Source organism: Pangasianodon hypophthalmus, chromosome 3 (assembly GCF_027358585.1).
Source record: "Pangasianodon hypophthalmus isolate fPanHyp1 chromosome 3, fPanHyp1.pri, whole genome shotgun sequence".
In the NCBI taxonomy this organism is placed as follows: Eukaryota; Metazoa; Chordata; class Actinopteri; order Siluriformes; family Pangasiidae; genus Pangasianodon; species Pangasianodon hypophthalmus.
In genome coordinates, this window is record NC_069712.1 from 27,816,663 (window position 1) to 27,839,770 (window position 23,108).

At 39.4% G+C, this 23,108-nt stretch overlaps 2 protein-coding genes across 2 annotated transcripts in view; one reads left to right on the forward strand and one right to left on the reverse strand.

The window, feature by feature from the left end:
* The first annotated feature begins 1,567 nt into the window (after positions 1-1,567).
* On the forward strand, positions 1,568-10,835 carry LOC113542114 (filensin). Its single transcript, XM_026939450.3, has 8 exons — positions 1,568-2,129; positions 2,859-2,919; positions 3,314-3,409; positions 4,676-4,768; positions 5,457-5,570; positions 6,850-7,070; positions 7,483-7,577; positions 9,893-10,835. The coding sequence occupies exons 1-8, from the start codon at positions 1,750-1,752 to the stop codon at positions 10,732-10,734; spliced, it is 1,902 nt and encodes a 633-aa protein (XP_026795251.3). The 5' UTR covers positions 1,568-1,749; the 3' UTR covers positions 10,735-10,835.
* Positions 10,836-12,085: 1,250 nt separating this feature from the next.
* Positions 12,086-23,108, reverse strand: part of pcsk2 (proprotein convertase subtilisin/kexin type 2) — a 36,524-nt gene continuing 25,501 nt past the window's right edge. Inside the window, exons 10-12 of the mRNA XM_026939479.3 lie at positions 19,765-19,865; positions 16,420-16,647; positions 12,086-13,134 (exon numbers count right to left, since the gene is read on the reverse strand). Of these exons, the coding sequence (XP_026795280.1) occupies positions 12,645-13,134; positions 16,420-16,647; positions 19,765-19,865 (819 nt within the window). The 3' untranslated portion in view covers positions 12,086-12,644. The remainder of the gene's footprint in view (positions 13,135-16,419; positions 16,648-19,764; positions 19,866-23,108) is intronic.

Here is a 23,108-nt window from a genome sequence, read left to right on the forward strand (position 1 = left end):
ACACTCAATAACAGGGGCTGTAATGTGGTAATGTAAAAGGATATTATATCCTGCCTTTTTGCAAAAAAGCATAAGCTTATTTTCACGACATTACATTCTGCTGCATTAATTCAGGGTCTAAATGGCAAAAAAAAAATTATCTGCAGCTTCATGAATTACAATGAAGGTAAAATAATGGCAAGGGGGGCAAGTGGTTCTTCTTTAGGCACATACAGAGAGAGAGAGAGAGAGAATATGCAAGTAAAATAAGCAGAGGCTATTTAGGTTACAATTTTCTTTTATAGGTCAATATGTAAGCTGGTTTTATGGGTGGAAGAGCGAATGGGATGAAATGCAGAATTAGACACTCCTGAACTATTACCAAGTGGAAATAGCTGTGCATGCAGAATACAGGTTGATAGTGAACTCATGACTATGCTGGGCTTTTCTATGTCTGAAACTACTGACCTCCAGCAAACTCGCATGTTCATTATTCAACCACTGACAAAACATACTCGGACCATTGTTGCACTTAAAAAAAAAAAAGCAACTGTCATGCAAAAAGTCCTTCCATCTCTATGAACCATAGAATGCACACATTTCCTACATCCTTGCCTTGTTCCCCTATGGTCAGTGTTAATTGTGATCAGTCTGAAAGAGCACAAAGAGCACAGCAAAGGACAAGTACATCCGCTGCAGGTGTTAAACGAGGCATTCGAGGTATGCTGTGGTCTGATGGTGATACGTGATGACAGAGAGTAGCCGCACGCTCTCTGCTCTGGGCAGCCTCAAAGCCTTGCTTGTGATTACTCACTCATGCACTAGCTCTCACCTGAGCACAGCCAGCGGCTTCAGATCCATCTGGGTAAATAAGGCCGACACTTACAAGGGCAAGAGCAGGAGTGTATTACAATCATTTCACAAGCTCACACTCATTTTTGATATACTTAGACTGGATGACCTTTAGTGAGTGTGCAGTGTGTTGCAGAGGTAACAAAGTGATTTTTTTATGTGTGTGATAGATATATGATAGTACAGGGATCTCTCCCTGTATGGGGAATCATTTTATTAGTCGATGTATGAAGACAGCAATGGACTAGCATAGACGGAGAGATCACTGCATTATGGGGCTTGTCTGAAGGTTTTGGTGCAGCTGGCATTAAATCATCATTTAATCATCATTAAATATCTGTGTAAACATACATGCTATTTTATCTAATTCCTTCATGTACCTAACGAGCTATTTTTGTACTTGCATCACAATCCAAGACTGCAAGCAGTGAGACTTTTGTAAAACTGTTGATGCTGACATTCGCTGTCTAGCTCCATCATACACATTAACACATAGAGAGAAAGTCTTTTAGTATGAGCACACAAGCTTTCTGTGCATCACACAAGCATCAGGTGCCACCTGGAGATTTTGCTAGATCATTCTGGGCTTTTCTGTTTACACTGTTAAGCTTAGCACTATGAAAGTGTGGAATTGAAGCATAGAGCTGAGCGGCAAACAAGGCAGATTCACAATGGTTTGCATGACACAGCAAAGTCTGTCCTCGCATTCCTGTCGCTTTTGCTTACTGCTACAGTGGCACCAGGATCCAACTGGAAGCATCTAAACATTACATGGTGTGACAACAAGGGCTTGAAAACATTTTTTGTTGCTATTTCACAGCATGGCCAGTATGGTATGAGCCATCAGAAGGTGAGCAGCCCAGTTTTCACTAACTAAAACGCTATCACTGGGACACTGGCAGGAGGAGACCAGCAAGCATGTTCAAGACCAGCTACAAGCGCGAAGTGCGCAAGGAAAAATATGAACACTCTGATGTATTTGAGGATCAAGGCGAAGCGGGATCCGAAGCCTCTTTGTGCAGTTCCAGCATGGTACCTGGCTTGGAGAGCCTGCAGGAGCTGAACAATCGCTTTGCCCGCTACATCAACAGGGCCCGTGTGCTGGAGCAGCGCAATGCTGTTTTCCGCAAGCAGCTGGAGACGCTGCAGCACATGGAAGAGGCGGCTGGGCTCGAGGAGGTCTTCAGTGAGCAGATCAGCACTAACCAAGAGCGTATCCGTGAACTTCAGGCTGAGCGTGCCAAGCTGGAGAGAGAACTCAAGGATGCCGAGCGCATGCTGGAAGAATTTAGTGTCAGGTTAGCTCCAACATTTCCAACACAAAGCAATAGATGACACAAACTCATCTCCTTTGATTTTATTAGATTTAAATGAGCATTATGGTATCTTTCCAACTGTTATCAGATCTCTCTGTAAATGAATATATATATATATATATATATATATATATATATATATATATATATATATATATATATATATAATATAATGCCTTCTAATGACAGGTGTGTGTGGGTAAATACAAATATAGGAGATATGACAGCGTCTAAAATTAACATCACCTCTTTAATTCATATTCATGAAAAAGACCTTTTATTTCCATTCACACACACACACACACACACACACACACAAAACAGAACAATCTGTGTAACATAAACCTCGTGTTGCATGTTCATTAGAGAAATTGAGCAAAGCATCTAAAACTTCATATCAGAAAAAAATATACTTTATGACACTTGTAGTATGCTCTGGTTAGATAGATATATCCAGGAAAATTATTAATTCACTTCAGTCTGAAGACACAAGATTGAGGTTGGGAATATTTGTCTTTTATTCTATTTATTTTATCTGGACATCTGTGATTGTGTGACATAAAAATATGAACATCTGTATGTTCAAGTGTGTTAGGTTTGATAAGAACTACTATCTAACGCTATCTAACACCAATATACATATCTTTCTACATATAGAAATTGACGAGGTAGGCTGAAAGCAGGGTTTTAAACAACTTGGCTTGCCCACAGATACAGAAGCGAGTGTGAATATCAAGACCAACTACGAGGGACTCTGGAGCAGCTCAATAAGGTACAAGAATATCATAATAATTTTATTTGATGTTCCACATAACCCTTCCCAATTATGGATCATTCCTACGGAAATTTGTGCTTATCTACAATACATTTAACCATGAAATAAAAGAAGGCATGGCTAACAGGAATCAGGATTAGCCAGAACCCTCACAATGTTTTGCTGATAATAGAAATCTGCTTAATTTTCCCATCTTCTAAAAGCCAAATGTCAAGCGTAACTGGAAATAATGAGAAGTTACATGATTTATTCACCCAGACAGATCGAAGGTGTCCCAGTCTCACACACACACACCCCTCTCCAATCTTAGATGAACGGTTTTTCTTCCAGAGAAATTGTGGTTTCAAGGAGGATGTCTGATTTCTCATCGAGTCTTTTATCAAATCTATAGGAGGCAGACGCTGCACTTCTGAGAAACCTGGAGTATCAGATTGAGTCTCAGTTCCTACAGGATGACATAAATGCCACAAAGGAGAGACATAAAAAGGTAATGAGGGTGTATACCCAGCTTGCCAACTTCGTCTATGAAGTTTTTTAGTTAGATCTCTAGCAGCAGAAAGACTGGTGAAGTCAGTCATCAACTGCTGAAGGAGAAATGTCTTCAGTATTTCAACACACAGTGAATGGATTCATGTAAGGCCTGAATTATTTTAACTACAATGGGTAATTCTAAATATGTAAAATTTCACAGTTTTACTATGCAAAAAACAGCTTAGTGTTTTTAGTCTACTGCTGATTCTGATTCTATTACTTCTATACTAGTCCAATGCACTACATCACTAGTGAATTACGGGAAACCTGACACTGCCTAAAATCTTTTATTAACATTGTTGTTTTGACTTCATACTACGAGACAACTAATAATTTAGTGAGAATAAATGGGAAACTGAAACGCCACTCAAGCTTAGCCAACTTTCTGCTGTACTAAATGATCCGTATAAAAATATGAGCCCATGCTACATATAACAAACTCTGAAATGTCTTATAATTAAACCCTCACCGTCGCACAGCGGAAATGAATTCTTCCATGTTAACAACGCATTTATTTTCTAATCATGTCTTATTGTTAAGAGTGTCAGGTGAAGTGACGCTTATAATAGCTGCATTGTTTCTGCAGAGGTGAGGAAGGTCACTGAGAGGTGTGCTGAGCCGGTCTGTCTGTGGGGCAAATGATAAAATGCCTTGTTTCCTCCAAGAATAAAAAAAATGAATAAAATTAATAATAGCACAACCATCCAACTAGATTCATTGCGGCATATTATGTGAAAGTGTAATTATGTATAATTAACACAACTGCAAATGAGAGATTTGGTGTGAATAAACAATCTGAATTCTCTCCAAACCAAGCACTAAATTACACCTTTAAACTGACCTGAATTGCTTGGCCTGGCATTAAACACAGAAATGGATTTTAAAATTCTAATAAAGCTTCCAAATCTACCTATTTAGATTAATAACGGTACCTCAATTTGTAAACATTATGTGAAATGAAACTAAAAATCAGTGAAAATGTAATAACTAAAGCGTTTGGAAGTAGACCATGGTTAGCATACTGACACGGTGATGACTCATTTCATTTGACCTGGGCTGTTTTATTGACTCCACACTACAGTTTAGCACGCACACACACACACACACACACACACACACACACACACACACACACCGTCTGTAAATCATCCCAATTGCCAGTGACATCGACTTCTCGCTATCCTTTTAAAACCATATTCTCCCCATCTTTTGTCCTCCACAGAATCTTGCTGAGATACAGACTTACTTGAACATCCTCCACCAGATCAACCAGACTGTTGTTTTAATGCCCAGTGTGTCAGTGGGGATCTCAGAGGTAAGGAGGAGATGACTGGAGAGAGAGAGACAGAGACAGAGAGACAGAGAGAGATGCATATTATCACAGAAAGACTCAGTAATTTAAATTTGAGGCAGACTTTTATGTCACACCTAGTCCATAATGATGATAGTTATTAGATGAAATTATGAAGTTGTTAATTAGTTACTATGTGCTGTATTACTGTGCTATATTTTAAAGAGATATATAATAGGGGCAGCATGGTGACAAAGCACATAGCATTGCCGCCTCACAGCTCCAGGGTTCCCGGTTCTCCAGTTTCCCAGTGTTCCTGGTATATGCTAGAAAATTGGAAAATCTTCAACTTTCAGTGAACTCGTGCCCACTGTAGCATCAGATTCTTGCTCTTGGTTAACAGGAGTGGAACCCGATGTGGTCTTCTGCTTTAGTAGCTTATCCGCTTCAATTCAATTTAAATTTTTTATGCATTCTGAGATGCTTTTCTGCTCACCACAGTTGTAAAGAGTGCTTATTTCAGTTACTGTAGCTTTCCTGTCAGCTCAAATCAGACTGGTTGCCACATAATTGGCATATTGTTGACATGATTACACGAGTGTGCAGGCATACAAGTGTTCTTAATAAAGTGTTTCTCTTTCTCTTCATGTTTTTTTTTTTCACTTTTCCATTTTGTCTCTTTCTCTTCTCTCACTCTGTGTCTCTCTCGCAGGAGCAGGAGAAGCTGATAAGTCAGAGGAGAGTTCCTGCTTTGAGCACTCAGTTAGAGGAGTATAAGAGTTCTCTCTGTCAGCTGCAAGCGCAAAAGCACAAGCTGCAAACTGAGGTAGGTCACCATAGAGACGGTGAAGCGGGGTGACATTTGGTCATGTTGCTCTCCAAATGTTGCACATAAGTCCAATTAAATGTCTCAGCTTATTATTTATCTTAAAGCATATTATCCTTTAACTACTATAAATTAGTGAAACTAAATTTGAGTATGTAAATGCAAGAGTGAGAAATCAAATGGTAGACATGTCAACCAGTCGTGGGAGTTAAGATGTCACTTCCATTAAAAAAAATAATAATAATAAATTATGATGACAGATTGATGGGTGGTGAGGTGGTGTAGAGGGTGTCATTACTGCCTCACAGCTCCAGGGTCCCCAGTTTGAGCCTGAGCTCTTGTTACTGTCTGGGTGGAGTTTCTGTGTTCTCCGCCATGCCCATGTGGGTTTCCTCCTGCTTCTTCAGTTTCCTCCCAACTCCCCAAAACATGCCAGTAGGTGTATTAGCTAAGATAAATTGCCCGAGATGTGAACGTGTGTGCATAGTGCTTTGTAACGGACTGGCATCCTATCCAGGGTGTATTCCCAGCTTAGGCCCAGTGTTCCTGGGATAGGTACAGGATCCACTGTGATCTCGACTAGGATAATGAGGTTACTCAAAATAATTGAGACAAACCAGTGGCCAGTTACTTGGCATCTATATCTTACGTATGATTATATATAGAAGCAATATACAATTGCATTTATTATTCACAGCTATTCATTCAGTAAAAGCATTCCCAGCACAATTATAACAATTCTTTTTTTTTTCAGTGACAAAAAATTTAGTCCTCAATAGAGCATAAAAATGAATTTTGGGAATATTAAATATATATATATTGGACATTAAATATTTCAAAATTATCTACATGTGTAGAAAAAAATAACTTGCTTGAAGTGGAAACTACTGTCATTTTTCTATGATCAATTATTCTATATTTTATAAAATGGCATTAATTGCAATGCCTAATGCCTAATGCCTCTTAATTACTCAAGGATTGAAGGTGAACTAGGCAAAAAAATTAGCAATAAAATCCATATACATAACCACAGGGTGGCAGTAGAATGTCAACAATTATTTGTATTCAAATAATAATAATAATAAAAATCAAAATAAAGCCAAACAACTCACTTTTTAAACTCACTTTTTTTTTTTTTTTTTTTTTTTTTTTTTGCAAACATGGCTCAGAATCACCATCCATCAAATTAATGTGTGTGTTTGCAGTGTCCTGCAAGAAATACTAATCTCTCACACAAAATGTAACAGCATGACGTCTACTGCATCTTTCCATCTCCCAGATGTCAGCACTGGAGCAGGCCATCAAGATCACGCAGGAGAGCTATGATGAAGAGATCCAACTGTACAATGAGCAAATCGAAACCCTCAGAAAGGGGATTGAGGAGGCTGAGCGCTTGCTGGAGAAATACACCAATGAGTGCAGACAGCTGGCCATGTACCAGACCTCGCTGGAGAATGAGCTGGAGAGATACAAGAGGATCATTGAGAATGAAGACAGCAGGTTATATGATTGTGGATATCTTGGAAGCAAACTTTATTGGATGCTTGGTGAATGTCTCTTCATGAGCTCTTATGAGATGTAGCCACAGGGTGGCAGTACAATCTCAAGAACCCAACTACACTGTTGTTTCTATGACAATCTTGAATATTAAGAAGTCAAAGCTATCTCAAAATCAGCCTCAAACATAAGATCATGAATGTTGTATTTATACTAATGTGTCTATAACATTCTCAGGTGTGTACAAACTACATATACTAGACTTTTTTTTAGGGTTTTGAGAAATGAAAAGTGAATTATACAGTTTTTTCAGTATTCAAGACTGCATTGTGTTTCACACTAAAACATATTTTGAAACAGGTATGCCTGATGCTCTGCCATGTTGTGATCACACTTGTCTCACTCTATTTCACAGATTGAATTCAGCTATAATTGGAAGCCCCATTAGTCTGTTCACCACCAGTTACAGATCACACACTCGGAGCCCCGCCATGACCAGCCGAGGGAAAGGTGATGGAGGAGGAGGGTGATGCAGAGGGAGGAAGGGAGGGGTGCAGAGACCTGTGTGTCGGGTCCATTTGGGCTATTTTTAATCTTATTAGCCTGGAACAAATGGCCTCATTGATATAAAATTCATGTATATGTAGATTTATAGGGTTTAACTTTTTTTTTTTTGGCAAAGAGTTACAGATTGGGCTGGTTTGTAGTCAATTGGGCAGATTTTAATCCAATATTGGGTTATCCAATTTGGCAGGCTGTAATGAGCCTAGAATTGCCATGTGTATAATAATTATCTTATTCGTTCAATCATTTGAACTATTGAATAGTCCCTAAGCTAAATTTAAAATACATGATCATTTTAACATTTTGACAATTCTGTAATTAAGATATTTTAATTTGAGAGTGGTACATTTAGTGTGCTGCTGATTTAGGACCAGTCTGATTGGTCAAGTCAACCAATCAGAAATGCATTATGGGATGTTTTGGTAGATACGATTGGATCATAGGATGGAATAATCAAAGTATTTCTACACTGTAAAAAACAATTCTGCCAATTTACAGTATTATAGTAATTCACAGCAAAATAATGTTTTATAATATTATAGGATTGTACTGTAAAGAAATGAACAAATCGAGCAGTGCATTGGTTTACAGTAAAATACCAGAAAATGTGAAGCACTGTGGGATATCTACTGTTTTAGGCGGGTGTGAGAATGGTAAAGATTCTCACTGTATCAGCAAATCATGGGATTCATCGTTTTTGTGCCCTTTACACAAACCCTCTTTAATGCTAGCATGCTAGTAAAACCTTCGATTTGGTAAAGCAGTGAAATTTGTCTTTGAAATGTAGAGGTGGTTGAATTAGTGCAAGCTAGTTGAGGGATGTGGTGGTATGATGGTTAAGGATTTGCTCTATATCTCAGAAGGTTGAAAGTTCAAAACACAATACCTTGTCTAGAGCAAGACCCTTCAACTGCTCAGTTGTATCCATCTTCAGTTGTGCTTTTGCTTTTATATATATATATATATATATATATATATATATATATATATATATATATATATATATATATATATAATAAACAATAGTGTCTGCTTCATGGTTGTATTTTGGATATATGATAGTTTAGACTGAAACGTAATATATTTTGGGTGTCTGCACAACAAGAGCAACACACATATAATCTTTTATTTATGCGTGTAAAGATAGCAGCACTGCACAAAGTTCTGGTGCTTACATAGCTGCATTAAGGACTCCCTTCAAAAAGCTGTAAATGAAGTTGGAAGGAAAGTACTTATCTACTTCTGGTCTGTTTGGGGAAAGGTCTGATTGCACTGGATCTATGTGCAGAGGCAGACTGACCCTATAAGAGGGGAGATAAACCTCCAAAGGTCCTCCTTTAATTTTTACGAATGGAAATTTCAGTCTCAACCTATTTATTCTGAAAAAATATTGGGACACTGGTTTCTATCAGTACTCTCCCCCTTCCTGACATCCTAGACTACTGATTAGTCGATTCCCACACTCTTCCTTTCCATTTCTGTCTGTCTAAGGTGCTTTGGGAGGAAGCTGGATCAGTGCTCAGCATCTGCTAGCAATGATGCATGATGCTGACCTTTGCAACAAACTCCTCTGGCACAACACTGTGCAAGTGTGAATCGTTTGACTAATTGCTGTGTGCTCAGAACAACACTCGAGTGATTCATTTAACGCAATTGTGTGTTTTAAGTGGAGAAAAAGGTTTTAGGTGTGATTAGTCTTTGTTTGTGCATGTGTATGGCTGCTCTGGAGATCACATACTGATCATTATCTTGATTTTGGCCTTAGCAATTAGCTTGCTTATCATTAAATAATTAAGCCCTTTTTTGTAAACTCCACTGATGTTCAGAAAATGAGTTCTGTAATAAAGCAGATAAGTGAAATGGGAGCATGTTGGTAGACATAATGTGCTGTTAGAGGTTTGACAAATCACTAAAAGATCTTTTTTTTTTTAATTTGTCACACATGGCAACCAGATGTTCTGTAATAAGGGTTCACAGAAGATGCAAGTCTGTAAATGATAAACAATATTCACAAGCAAAGTGTCAGACAATTTAATCAACTACAATTCTACTTTTCCTCATAATTTGCTCTGCGCCTATGAGTGTGTTAATCTCTAAACTAGTTTTGTTATTCCTGTAGTTATAGTTCTTTGCACTGTTTATTTATATAACTTTTCTTACTCTACTCTTCTTAATTTTTGTTTCTTGCAATGTCTGTGTCAATGTTGGCAACTGCTAATTCCTTATAAGTGACAGTGATTCTGATTAACCCTCATTTTCAGATATCACTCAAGCCTTCCAGGACATTGCCAGTGCCAAGCCACGTCAGAAGAGCCAGGCCAAGAAGGTCATCAAAAAGAAGGAGCTCACCTCTAAAGACGTGACAGAGGATGTGCAAGAGGAAAAAGAGAAAGAAGCAGTTGACCATGTTGAGGTTGAAGGGGATGTGAAACAAGTTGCTCTGTTGAAACCTGCGGCTCGGAACGACGTGCCTGACGGTGCCCAGATCAGCAAGGCTTTCGACACGCTCTGCAACATTGTGCGCAACCGCTTGCGAAGGTACAGGCAGCCTGAACCCATCACTGATTTCTATACTAAAGGCCGCTATGTCCTGGTGACAGGTGAATCCAGCTACCTGGACCCCTGCTTCTATAGCACAACACCCTCTGCTGGCCACATCTTCGTCACCATTTGTGAAAACGGTGACTCCCCATTCGAGCCCTGTGAGCGTAAAACTCCTTCTCCTCCACCTAGTCCCTCCCCTGCTGCCACCATTGTTCCAGTAATTCCTCCCAGTCCCCCAGATGACAACCACACTGAAAAGGGAGACGACGATGCAGGTGGGAAGGAAGATGGTGATGACCAAGGAACTAGCCCGACTCCACAGCGTGGCAAGGATAAGAGCGAAGAAGAAGACAAAAGTGGGCAACAAGGACCTCCACCCCTGACCTCAAGCTCCAGCGTGGCTCCGGATTCCATGAGCTATGAGAAGGTGGAAGTGGTGGAGTCCGTGGAGAAGCTTTCACCTGACCTCAGAGTGAAGGGGTATGAGGAAACTTCCATGGTGGTGGAGACCTTGATCGAAAAGATGACCAAAAAGAAGCATGGGGACAGGGCTACATGAGAAGACTCTGGTTTCTGGTGCTGCTTTTCATCCTTAAGCCAGTGCTTTACACTATTGTCCTTTGCCCCAATAGTTTTTAATCTACAGCCAAAATCCTAGAAACCCTGAGTTCAAAAGTTGCTGCTGTTTGTTAATTTGAAAAATTAGTAATTGCCATTTGCACTGTTTTGCAGTGTATTAGTTTCTGAATAAATGATGAACATGCTTAAATATAATGTTCTGTGTTGTTTGTATCATACAAGTATGGAGTTCAGGCCATGGCCATAGCAGCATTTAAATGTAATATTCTAGTTATTTCTAGTTATAATATTAGCTAGTATTTCACAGCGTTATCACTGAAGCATGGATTCACACTCTGTGAAGTCTCTCTCTCTCTCACCCTGCACTATGAAGTGAATGTGTTTGTCTAAGTGAGCCAGCTGGAGATGATGCTCATCCATTTTACATGAAGGTGGCCCAGTGGAGTACAGATGTGACCTCTGCATAATCTACTCTCTGGAGCGAGAGATAACCAGAATCTGTTTGGGTCTGTCTGTAATCTCCCTAAAAAATAATAAAATAAAATAAATTTGTACAACATTTAATTATATGGGAATAGGCTACAGCCTAAATCATTTTTATATATGGACAGATGACAAATCATTTTTATATATGGACAGATTAATGAAAAAACAGTGTTTCTGTTTTTCTGTTTTTTTGTCTACTTGTCTCCTCAGATGGAAGAGTCACTGCAAATCAATATATAGTTATTCTGACTGATCACCTTTATCCTATGATGAACCATTTCTATTTCTATCCTGATGAGAGATGACTCTGCCCCCATTCACAGTGCATGGGGGCTCACTGAACAGTTTGAAGAGATGAAAATGATTTACATCATATTCTAAGGCCTTCACACTGATCAAATATCAACCCATTCAACCACATGGGAGATTTTGGAGCGACGTATTAGATAGCACTCTCCACCTCCATCATCAAACCACAAGCTGAAGGAATATCTTTTGAAAGCATGGTGTTTATCGCTCCAGGACAGATTCAGAGACTTGTAGAATCCATGCCAAAGTGCACTGCAGTTCTTCTGGTGGCTCGTGGTGTTTTTTCCTTTATTTTGTTATGGATCTGTCTATAAGGATAAAGAAACGGCAATTCTAAAAAGAGAGGAATGACTAAAATGCTGAGATAAGAGTACATGTGAGAAACATAACCTTAGTTCTTTAGTTCAGATGCAGCAAATCAGACTATTAATGGATGCAATTAGTTTCTGTTTATTATTGAAAACCTCTTTCTGTGATTAATCCTGAAAAGCCTATAGCCCATATGGTGTAAAACATCCTCAGCATCACTCGAATGCTTTAACAAACAGCAGAACAGATTTATTGTTAGATATATCGAAGGTTGTGAAATAGGTTTTGTTGTTGGCCACAAGCTGTGATCACACATTACGTCTCCTGTTTAGATATAAATAGGTCTTTTCAAAAAAATATAACAGAAATCAATGTCACTGCTCTTTTAGCAAGGTACTAGTCTTTAGGTAGAATAACACAGAGAATCATTTACAGTCACAAACTGTACAATAGTTGTAGAGGTGGGGAGACAGCAAGAGAAGCAATAAATTAATAGACTATATATATATAGTGTATATACATTTTCTAGAAATTATAAAAAAAAAAAAAGAAGAGAATACAAGAGGTAATATCTTGTAGAATAGGTCATTTTGGAGAATATACTTTTTTATTTATGCGGGCCTACATGAAACAATCATTCAACAGGGAACTTGTGACCACAGAAAAAAAATACAGGAGCAAGAAAGAGAGAAAGAGAAAGAGAGAGAGATACACTGAGAGGGAAAGTGAGATGGAAAAAGGGAGAGAAAGAGAGAGAAGGCAGGCATCATGCAGTTCAGGCTGAGGCTAGTTGCTTTTGCTCATCATCCTCTCAAGGCTCCGTTCTACAGCTTCATCCAGCTCCTCCTCCAGCTCCTCCTTTTTGGACATGGCTAATTTGGACTGGTAGTCCCTGACCACTTGCTCTATGTAGGGTGCACTCTGCGTGCCATGCAGCATGAGGGTCCACTCATTTAGATGGCCGCTCTGTGGAGATTCTCCACTGAAGCCGACTTCGAGCTTCCAGGTGCCACGAGGGTCCTCGCCCCATGTGTGCGTGCTCATGAAAGGCCACTTGTCGAACCCCACAGTGGAGTCGGAGTCACGCGGCCGCCGGCTCAGCAGAATGGACTTGGTGCCCATGGGTGAAGTCAGGTTGAGTGTGAGCTCGCCGCGCCGGCTCGCATTCACGGTCACCACCGCCTGGACATGCTCCAGATAGCGCACGAAGTTCTCCCGGCCCTGACACGCGTCTGTAGTGATGGTGAGTGCTAGCTTGGCACCTGATTGGATCTTGCTGCGTGAAAAAGAGAGAAAGACAAATACAGTGTGACATAGACTAAGTCTTAGTTAAATCAAAATTAAGTCATTAATGCAAATTATACAGCGAACACTTTCAGTTCGAAAATTGGATTAGCTGAGCCATGGATACATCGATATATGCACAAATCAAAATTGATTTCTGTATTAATGTGCCAGGTTTTATACCAATAAAACCATTACACATAAGCGACTTACTGTTAACATACTGTCACTACATTGTGGGGTGGAAGAACTGCTTATTGTGAATATCATTAATAATAAATTAAATAATTTATTGCCACTTGAGGGTATGCATTACAGTCATTTTATCACTAGTAAGCGAGTTTTAGGTGCTTTGCTTTCTGTCTAAGTACACACTTACCTGTGGCTTACTGCTTTAATAAACTCTGACAGTGTAATCAGTATTTCTGTCACCCTAGAGTTTCTACCACATTAAACTGCAGTGTTCTATACTCACGGACGAACATTTGCAAATAGTATAACTAGTAGAAGAAATGAAAAATTAAACTATCAATTTCTCATCTGGAAAGGTTGGATCTGAAGTCTTTTTCTTCCCTGAAATATCAGTTCAGTAAGAACAGGCTATAAAGAGCAGACAACAGAAACTCTATTATGTCCCCTTTTTTCCAATAATGCACCACCCTAGTGCTAGACAATTTGTTCTGGCGAGATGAAGGGATCTCGTCCACGCCATAAGAGGAGGACGGCTTTGTTGCTGCACTCGCACAAAGGCGCAGTGCTGCTGACAGCCTGTTTTGTGCCAGCGGGATGATAACAGCAGAGGGTTGGAGTGAGCGGCCATAAAGTGGACGTAATGGCATTATCAGAGACAGGTCTCCCATCCTGGTCCATTACTGCACTCAGATTACGTATGTGGGTCTGCGTGAGACTACTGGTACGCAAGCGGGGCGTGTTTCCTGGGAGACTAATTCAGAAAAATAGAAGTAAGAAGAGAGTCGAGTGTGCATCCAGTTGGTGGGTTGTTTGGAAAATTGGAACCTCGGGAAATAAATGTCTCATGAAAATGCATTGTTTAAAAGCACAGCTTGCAACATGTGAAATGAAAATCTTGGGTTTCTAAAAATACATTCTATAAATACACCATTTACGCAACAGTAAAACAGAAATGTTCAGGAAGACAATCAGTGTAGAGCAACGCAACACTACTGACTACATTTAAGAGCAAATGTGCTAATTGGATTAACATAAGTGAAACAACAAGTGCAATGTTGTGGCTATAAACAGACCTGCAGAGCTTCATCTAAGCAATAGAAAATCAAACACATTTATTGTCATTTAACACTTTACTGCCAGGAACATTTACAACAGGAAGCATATCTCTTGGCTTTGACTCTTCATCTGCAATCATCTGATGTTTGCCTTATTGGTGTATTTTTTGAGCTGCACCGGAACATAAAATGTGACTTATAAGACACATCTGGGAAGAAGTCACTGGTTATGAATGTAACCAAATACGAACATGTTACTCGGGTTGAACAGAAGATATGCATTCTAAACAGACACAAATATAGAAATATTTACGAATATGTTTACAACAAATATATACAAATAGGATCATCCTATTCTCCTATTCCTTTATCTATCTATATATATATATACATATATATATATATATATATATATATACATATATATATATATATATATATATATAGACTTTCTGAAATAAAACCTGGCTTATTGAGTTAGCTTGCTTTGTGGAACACCCCTCTGGGTAGGCACAAATAAAAATAATAACTGTGTGAGTGAGACTAAAGAAACAGTCCTACACATATTACTGGTTGAGACCAATTATGAAGTTGATTGATGTAGCTGAGGAACTGTCAGAGCCAAAATACACACCTTGCTGACAGTGCTGGCATTTCTACCTCTGTATTTTTAAAATCTGAATATACATATGAATATTTGAAGCACTAAACAGATACAGATAGTTACAACTCTATCAATCACTGATGCAGCTAGAGTAGTGCTCAGGTGATGTGCCGTTGCTGTCTCTGGTAACAGGTCAAATCTTCACTACTGTAAATACTGTGATACAGAAGAGCGAGCATTTTTTGTTATTGTTGCTTTTGGTGTTGTTGTGTTTATTATTAAAGCCCGAGTTGGTTTATTAATAGAGCGGCAACTGGAGGAGTGTCATGCTGCTGTTCTGATTGTAATTACTGCTCTGGAACAAAAGGTGCTGTACTGTGAGACTGGAAACACCTCTCTGACTGATGGCTTTTGACTGCAGTATAGAACTATGGAAAAAGGAACAGAAGATAGCTCATATACGGGTTTGATATATGAGTTTTTGATTAACAGATACAGTGTTCTGTGGACACTCTCTCACCAGCTGTCAGACAAATGCAAGGTCTTCACCGAATCCCACAATCCTCTTGCTCTTCTTGCAGGCGCACACTCTTTCTTTCTGTTTCCTATTTTTTTCCACTTGCACTTAATCCACAAGAATTGATAGTTTTTTTCTTCCATGTTTTGGGAACGTCTTTCTAAAACAATTAAAGCCTTATTTATCAGAATTGCTCAGTGCTGGTTCGGTGTCTGAGGGTTTGGCAGCATTCATTAGTCAGGGCTGATAGGGGCCTTATCACATGGCGGCTGCCCTGCATGTCCATGCTCATTTGAATTCAGCAGCATCTTTCTTTTCTCTTCTGCTTTTTTAATTGCTATTCTCACCCACTGCCTCGGCTAGGACTCCCGCCATCTCTCTGCTAGGTAAGATATGAGAGCTGGCACTTTTGTCTACGGGGGTTTGACAAGGACTCACATAAGCACAGAAATATAAACACACACAGTTTGTGCATGAACACGCACACACACTTTCTCCCTGGCACTCAAGCCCAGTCTAATTGAGGCTGTTGCCATAGGATGCTGTGGCCAGCACTGAGTAGGAGAGAACTAATTATAGCAGACATGAGAATAAGGAGCACAGGTGCTTGGGGAAAGAAGAGGGACTCCCAGTGTCTGTGTGGGAACAGAGAGGGAGATTTGACACATCCAAAATGCTATCATGGGGAGCTCAGGGATGCTGTCACACTGCACTCATTCTTCCATACTACATTTACATGCAGCTGAATATCAAATAGGGAGGACAAATATGTTTAAAAGAAAATTAAATATTAACTGAAATGCAATCTTTTTTATAAAACCATTTATGGTTATTATAATTATATATTTGAACTGGATCACAATATTTGTGTTCACAATATGTACTATACAGCCTGCAGGCAGCACTTACTGTGTCTCCTGCACTGATCCGGCCACACAGTGAAAACGCTCAGGCACAGTCTTCCAGTCACGCGCCAGACTGACCATGGCACCGGCATCCAGCACGCCGTAGCCAAACAGATGGTTGAACTCCAAGCCCACACCATTTCTCCTCCACTGGTGTACCTCATCATGGAGTTTATTCCGTTTTGAAGTGAGTACTGTGAGGTGCTGCATGTCCCTCCAGGTCAGGTTTGGACTGCATGCATACACACACAAGGAAAACAAGCTTAAGGCAAAATGGCTGGATTAATTAAAAATAGCTATAACACTTTTGTAATGGTCAACACATTCAGAAATATGGCCGAAGGATATCTGGATCTTTGCTGAATAGTTAATAATTAAATAATTCATTCTGAATAATTAATGTGTTTTGGCCCTTTCCTCTGCAGAATGATATTTCTCTTTATGAAATCGCTTACCTGCACAACATCAATTCAAGGTCAGGGACTGCTCTATTGACGAATAACTCCTGATTTTTCTGTCATATTGCTTAATTCAGCCTCTTGAGTTTTAAGTCACAAACAGCTGTCCTGATGTTCTGATGTAGAACCATTATATAGGTCCTAAAGTACCCAAGTTTTTTTTTTTTTTTTTTTTTTTTTAAATACCATTTTTCATTGAAGTAACCTCTTAAGAACTATTGTTATACTTTTGTCTTATGGTAACTTACACTTATTTGAAAATTCTATAACATACACTCGCCAGCCACTTTAATAGCAAAACACCTGTATACCTGCAATTATCCAATCAGCTAAACATATGGAAGCACAATGCATACAATCATGGAGATATAGGTCAAGAGCTCCTGAATGGGAAAAAATGCAATCCCAATCCCTCTGACTATGGCATGGTTGCTGGTGCCAGATGGGTTGGTTTGAGTATTTTAGAGACTGATCTCCTGTGATTTTTCAAGCACAACAGTTTACACAAAATGGTGTGAAAGTCAAAAAACATCCAGTGCGCAGAAGGTCTGTGGGCCCAAATACCTTGTTGATGTGAGAGGTCAGAGCAGAATGGCCAGAGTGGTTTAAGCTCTCAGGAAGGCTACAGTATCTTACATAACCACTCTTTACAACCATGGTGAGGAAAAAAGCATCTCAGAATATAATGAACCTTGAGCCAGTTGAGCTACAACAGCCGAAGACCACATCGGGTTCCACTCCTGAACAGCCAAGAACAGGAATTTAAGGCTACACTGGGCACAGGCTCACCGAAACTGGAACCATCTTGTTTTTTCTGATTACAAAAAAACATGAGCAATGGCAACATTCTCTAAAAAAACATTTTTGTAAAGATGAAATACAATTTTTTTCCTTAGAACTCTGGTCCAAATTTAGACTATTCAATGTGTGATTCATCTTTCAAAACATTCTAGTCTCTTCTCTGCTCCTCAGCATGTTGCAGGTATCACTACAGTGCTGTAAGTATGTTTGGGCAACTGACAAAACACACATGCACTTGCCGCCTGCAATCAGTATTTACCGTTGGCTGGAGCGAGTGACCTGCACCACCATCAGCTACAACATTATTCAATGCTGAGCAAACAGTGAGGCTTTGCAGAGCAAGGTCATGTCAACATTCATTAACACCAGTCAACACCAGTCACAGCAAAGACTGTGTCAAGCAGCACAAGTGAAGTGAAAATGACATGCTGAAGTCAGTTCCACCACAAAGAGGGCTAAATTAATAATACAGCTTGTAGTTCTTTTGACTGTGGGAATTAAATGAACAATTCTTTGATATTCTGCATAGCAGTATTGTCTTTGATACGATGCAGTAAGAAGATTTAACAGTGGCCTGAGGCATTTTGCTCTTTTCCTCCTTTGCCTCTTGATGCTCACGATACTGTTTGTTTAAAAGGCTTTTTTTCAGGGCTGTAAGGTACAATATTGTCCAACGTGCCAGGAATACTATATGTATAAAATAGTATTTGTGTGTGTACACATCTCTTGGTTTCTCTTGGGAAATTGGTTTTCACAAAGTCAATTATGCAATTTGTGAACTATTCGCACTTAGTGTGTGTGATATCAAACAATTTTTCCCATGTGTGAGTGTTTCCTCAAGCACAGTCACCTGAACTGCAAGATGGAAATCAGATTTATTGTCACTGTGTGTGCTTGTAATAATCACAATTTTCCATTACAGAGAATCAAGGCAAGTGGCCTTGAACGAACGGTGAAATTCGCAACAGACAGTCAGATATAGATCAGGTCAATAATGATACTAAAGCAAATTGTATTCCTGAGTGGATAAAGGATTTTACCTTGGCTAATTTATGACCTTTATGACCTTACACCACTTTTTAGAGGTGTTATTATGGCTTCACTTAGTGCCAAGCTTACAGTATTTTAAATTGGTGCTATAATAGTTTTAGCTTTTCTAGCTTTTTTTTCTATGTGCTCAAATTATTTGCATAGAAACAAGAAGAGGAGTTTTAATCAACAATAATTTAAATACAAGTAAAATGCTGACTACCATTGGTGATGATGAATTTGAACTCAAAGAGCTATTCATCCAGGTAGCAAATGTGGCGCTGGTATGTATACTGTGTTTAAAACAATGTTTATATGTTGCCACAATATATTTACAGTGCTTTTCTTTCTAGGGAAATCAGAAAGCATCCAGCATGTTTACTGTCCTGATTCTCATGGTCACTGTTTGCTGGAGGTCTCTACCTCTAACAAAATATGACACTATGCATGTATTGCATAAGCCGGGCATTTTGACAAGGCTATGTTGGATAATTCACACTGCCATTTACAATTTCTGCAAAACGTGAATTTTCCTGAATACAATGAAGACTGTAATTAATGCTAAAATTCTGCCTGAGTAATGGTTACTGTGTTTCAGCAGGATATGCTGTATTTAGTAGTTTAAAAATTGATCCATGTCCCCTTTAAAAATTTTGAGCACCTGTCCCTCTAAAGGTCTCTTGCTTTCTATTAAGCAAATTATGGAGCGCTTTGAGCCAATGCAGTGATGCAAAGTGTGAGCTCCACGCCCATTTAATTAGCTTTAAGGACCAGATGATGGCCAATGGTTTTTTTTTTTTTTGGTCGCTGGCATTCATACAGCGATTTGCTCGGTGTTGGCTTCAAGCACAAACATGAAGTGGATGGAATCAGATATACAAACAGTAGAGGCTTAAAAAACTATCATGGTAAGACTGCTAGGCAGAGCAAAATATTCACTGACGGTAATCTACAACCAAGAGTGCAGTACACTCTCTGCTACAAGCTCTGCTGCAGGTTTCATAAATCTTTAATCAGGCTGTGTAGCTGTAACATGTGCTAAGAAGCAGAAGTGTACGTACTTGGCTTCTAATGCCAAGGCAAACACACCAGCAGCCTCGGGAGCAGCAGCTGATGTGCCTGAATGACGCAACGTACAGTTTCCATACAGATCTGTGGTGGCCTGCAGAGAGAGAGAGAGAGAGAGAGAGAGAGAGAGAAAATGACAATCTATTTATATGGGTCCACCATTATTTTCATTCTAGGAAGATTTTATTCTACAGTGTAGCTTTGGCAATAATGCACCTCCTACATTTATGCCAACATTTATGGCAGTTTATGCCAATGCCAAAAGCTTTCTGGATCTGAGTTGAAAGATGAAGAGAGAGAAAGAAAGAGAGTGTCAAAACAATAGCTCCAGGATCTATGTGGACTAAGGCAAAAAATAAAGGCGAATCAGCTAATTAGCATTGCACGTTACTGTGTGTTAAGAGGGCTGCCATCTTGGAAAAAAAATGGAAATTAACCAAAATCCTCTGCTTTGTTTAACTTCACATTTACTTTACAGCACTATACAAAGTGCTATATTACTATGCTAGTACATTTTATACACAAACAAGTAAATAAGGAACGCAGGAAACTAAGGCGCAGAAACGCACATTGACGAACAAGACTTCGCAAATAGACAAAGAAACAGAATGGTATAAATACACAAAATAATCAAGGGCTGAACATAGAACAGGTGCACACATTAGGTAACAGACCAAAACACATGCACATGGTAATGTATACAAAAAGCGCACTCAAAACAAAACATGAAAGTGAGAGGTGGGAATTTGTGAGATAATGTATCCGAGGAAAATATAAAACAGGTACTATTTTTAGATTTTAAAATATAAAATGATCAACTCCAAGGGCATGCATTGGCTTAAATCTAAACCGAACCTACATCAAAGTACTGAAGAAGCTACAAAATCTCTTTTCCAGTCTGAGACAACATGTGAGCTCATCTCAGTCTCTGATGCCTTGCCCACTGGACAATATCCTCTCTATCATGCAAAAAGTACTCCATCTCAACCGATATCTTTTAAATTGAGTGAGGGCGAGTACATCAGGTTCCATGCTGAATGCATCCCCCTGCAGCTTCCATTTCACAGGTAAGTGTTCACGCACAGAAAGGACAAGGCAATTAGCTCTCTATTATTTCTATCCTTCTGTGCTTTAGAAAGCTTCCACTGCTACTAGGTTTCATATATATTTACTCCAGACATGTTGCAATTGGCCTACTTGCATTCTGTGTACTGCCATTCTATGAAGAGCTCAGATAACTGATACCTAACAGTCAGCCAGTGCTTCCCAATCAATATCTTGATCTTTGACGTAATCATTGATCTTTGTTTCTTTTATCTCTATGCAGTGGACTTCTCCCCTGGATGGTGCAGCATCAGTGCTGTTGTTATTCTCCAAAACCCAGCAAACTGTGCTGTACTTTCTGTGCTTAACTTGGTTACCATTCATGTTAGCATACATGGGTTATACACGTGGAAAATAGTGAATCACAGAATTGTCCTAATAAATGTCTCTTGCTGGAATTGTCTCTCCTGGCACAGAAATGTTCAGTAATGTAGTGTCTTCCAAAGTTTCTCACTCTTTTCAAAAGTCCTTTTTGTGGTGGATTTAAGAAGTCGGCAATGCAATCCATTTAAGCAGTTTAAGGAGCAATTTAATGTTTTTCATTCATGTTTATTTAACAACAGTAACATTTTCTCATCACTATTTTATACTGATCTTACTTTGCTTCCCAGTGATCCAAGTAAAAATCCACCTAAATAGCTGCCTATTTGTTTGCATCCTACATAGGATATAGCATAATGGAGATGTATGCCCCACCTAGTGCCCTCATCAACAGTGTAGAAATCCATTTAAGATTCAGCCACAGAAATAGTGTGACTGCTTTTATTTTTTAAACATTGTCAGATAAGGTTTGCACTGAAACTTTTTTTGTATATTTACTAAAGACTAAGGTACTGTCACAACTGGTTGTGCTTATCTGCATGGGCAGCCATTAAGTGAAAATTTGCTTCATTTAATTTTCACAAAACATTAAAGTACTGTGTTTCAGTGCACATGCTGGCATAAACAAACACACTCTGCCTCATGCTTAATAGTTTCCTCTATGAGAGAGAAAATCATTTTAGAACTACCCAAATTTTAACATCTAATGAGTTATATCTGGCAGTGCTGCCAAACCTCTCCCACTGAAAAGCTCCATAACAGCCTCCAGTCTTGGTAGGATTTGCATGGACAGTAGATGGTCTTCAAGGATCCAGTGGTCTAAGGAATTCTGTTCTGCTGGCATCCTATCATCGAAAACCAGCTAGACTTAAACAAGTGTCGCAGGCTCCATCATGGCTTAAGGACTATTGATTAGGGATTGGTGGGGCTGGGGCGAATCCATTGTAGAACACCAAAACCAGGTCAATCAATTCTGATTATAATTATGTACATGAAGATGTTTGGTTTCCCATGAGCATTTTCTTACCCAAGATCCTAAGCAATCTGGCTTCGAAGTCACACACTCCACGAAAACAGCCCTTGAGAATCTTTGTGGCACTAAATCAGCCAAACTACCATTGGTCATCATCCTCCTTGACCTGTCAGAAGCCTTAGACACACTCAGTCACAAGACTCTCCTGTCCATCCTCATAAACCTTGTAATTAGAGGCACAGCGTGATGCTGGTTTGATTCTTGCGGGAAGGTCATATTGGGTGACATGGAGCGAATCCATCTGCTCCATGCAGACTTTTCATGTATGTCCCACATGGCTCAGTGCTTAGCCCCCTTCTACTTTTCCTCGATACCCAGTCTCTTAGTGAGGTCATATCCTAACATGGTTTTTCATACCACTGCTATACTATGATAGTCAGCTCATCCTCTCCTTTCCTCCCTTAGACACTCATGTCTCTGCATGGGTCTCAGCATGTCTCCGAGATCTTGTTATAGATTAAACTAAATTCTATCAAGACTGAGCTGCTGTATATCCCTGGAGATGCATCCTCATGTCAAGATCTTGTGAATTCCTTGGAGAATTTTCAGATCACAACATCTGACAGTGCTTGCAATCTTGTGGTAGTTCTTGACAACCAACTATCCTTCTCAGTCAGGTGTTTGTTCAATCTCATGTCACCTCAAGATTGGACTACTGCAACTTGCTTCTGGCAGGTCTTCCTCTCTGTACCAGGTGACCACTGCAACTGATCCAGAAGGCAGCAGAACAACTTGTTTTCAATTTCCCCTAGTTCTTCCACACCAACCCATTGGTACATTCCCTCCATTGTCTTCTCATAGCTGCCTTTCTGAGCCTTTCGGATGGCTCTACTGGACCAACCATCCCTCAAGGTACAAGAAAGGCACGCATCAAGACTC

Coding starts and splice junctions, on each gene's coding strand:
- LOC113542114 (XM_026939450.3), top strand. CDS start 1,750: ATGTTCAAGACCAGCTACAAGCGCGAAGTGCGCAAGGAAAAATATGAA. Junction 5,571..6,849: donor AGCACAAGCTGCAAACTGAG/GTAGGTCACCAT, acceptor TCCATCTCCCAG/ATGTCAGCACTGGAGCAGGC. Junction 7,578..9,892: donor CATGACCAGCCGAGGGAAAG/GTGATGGAGGAG, acceptor CCTCATTTTCAG/ATATCACTCAAGCCTTCCAG.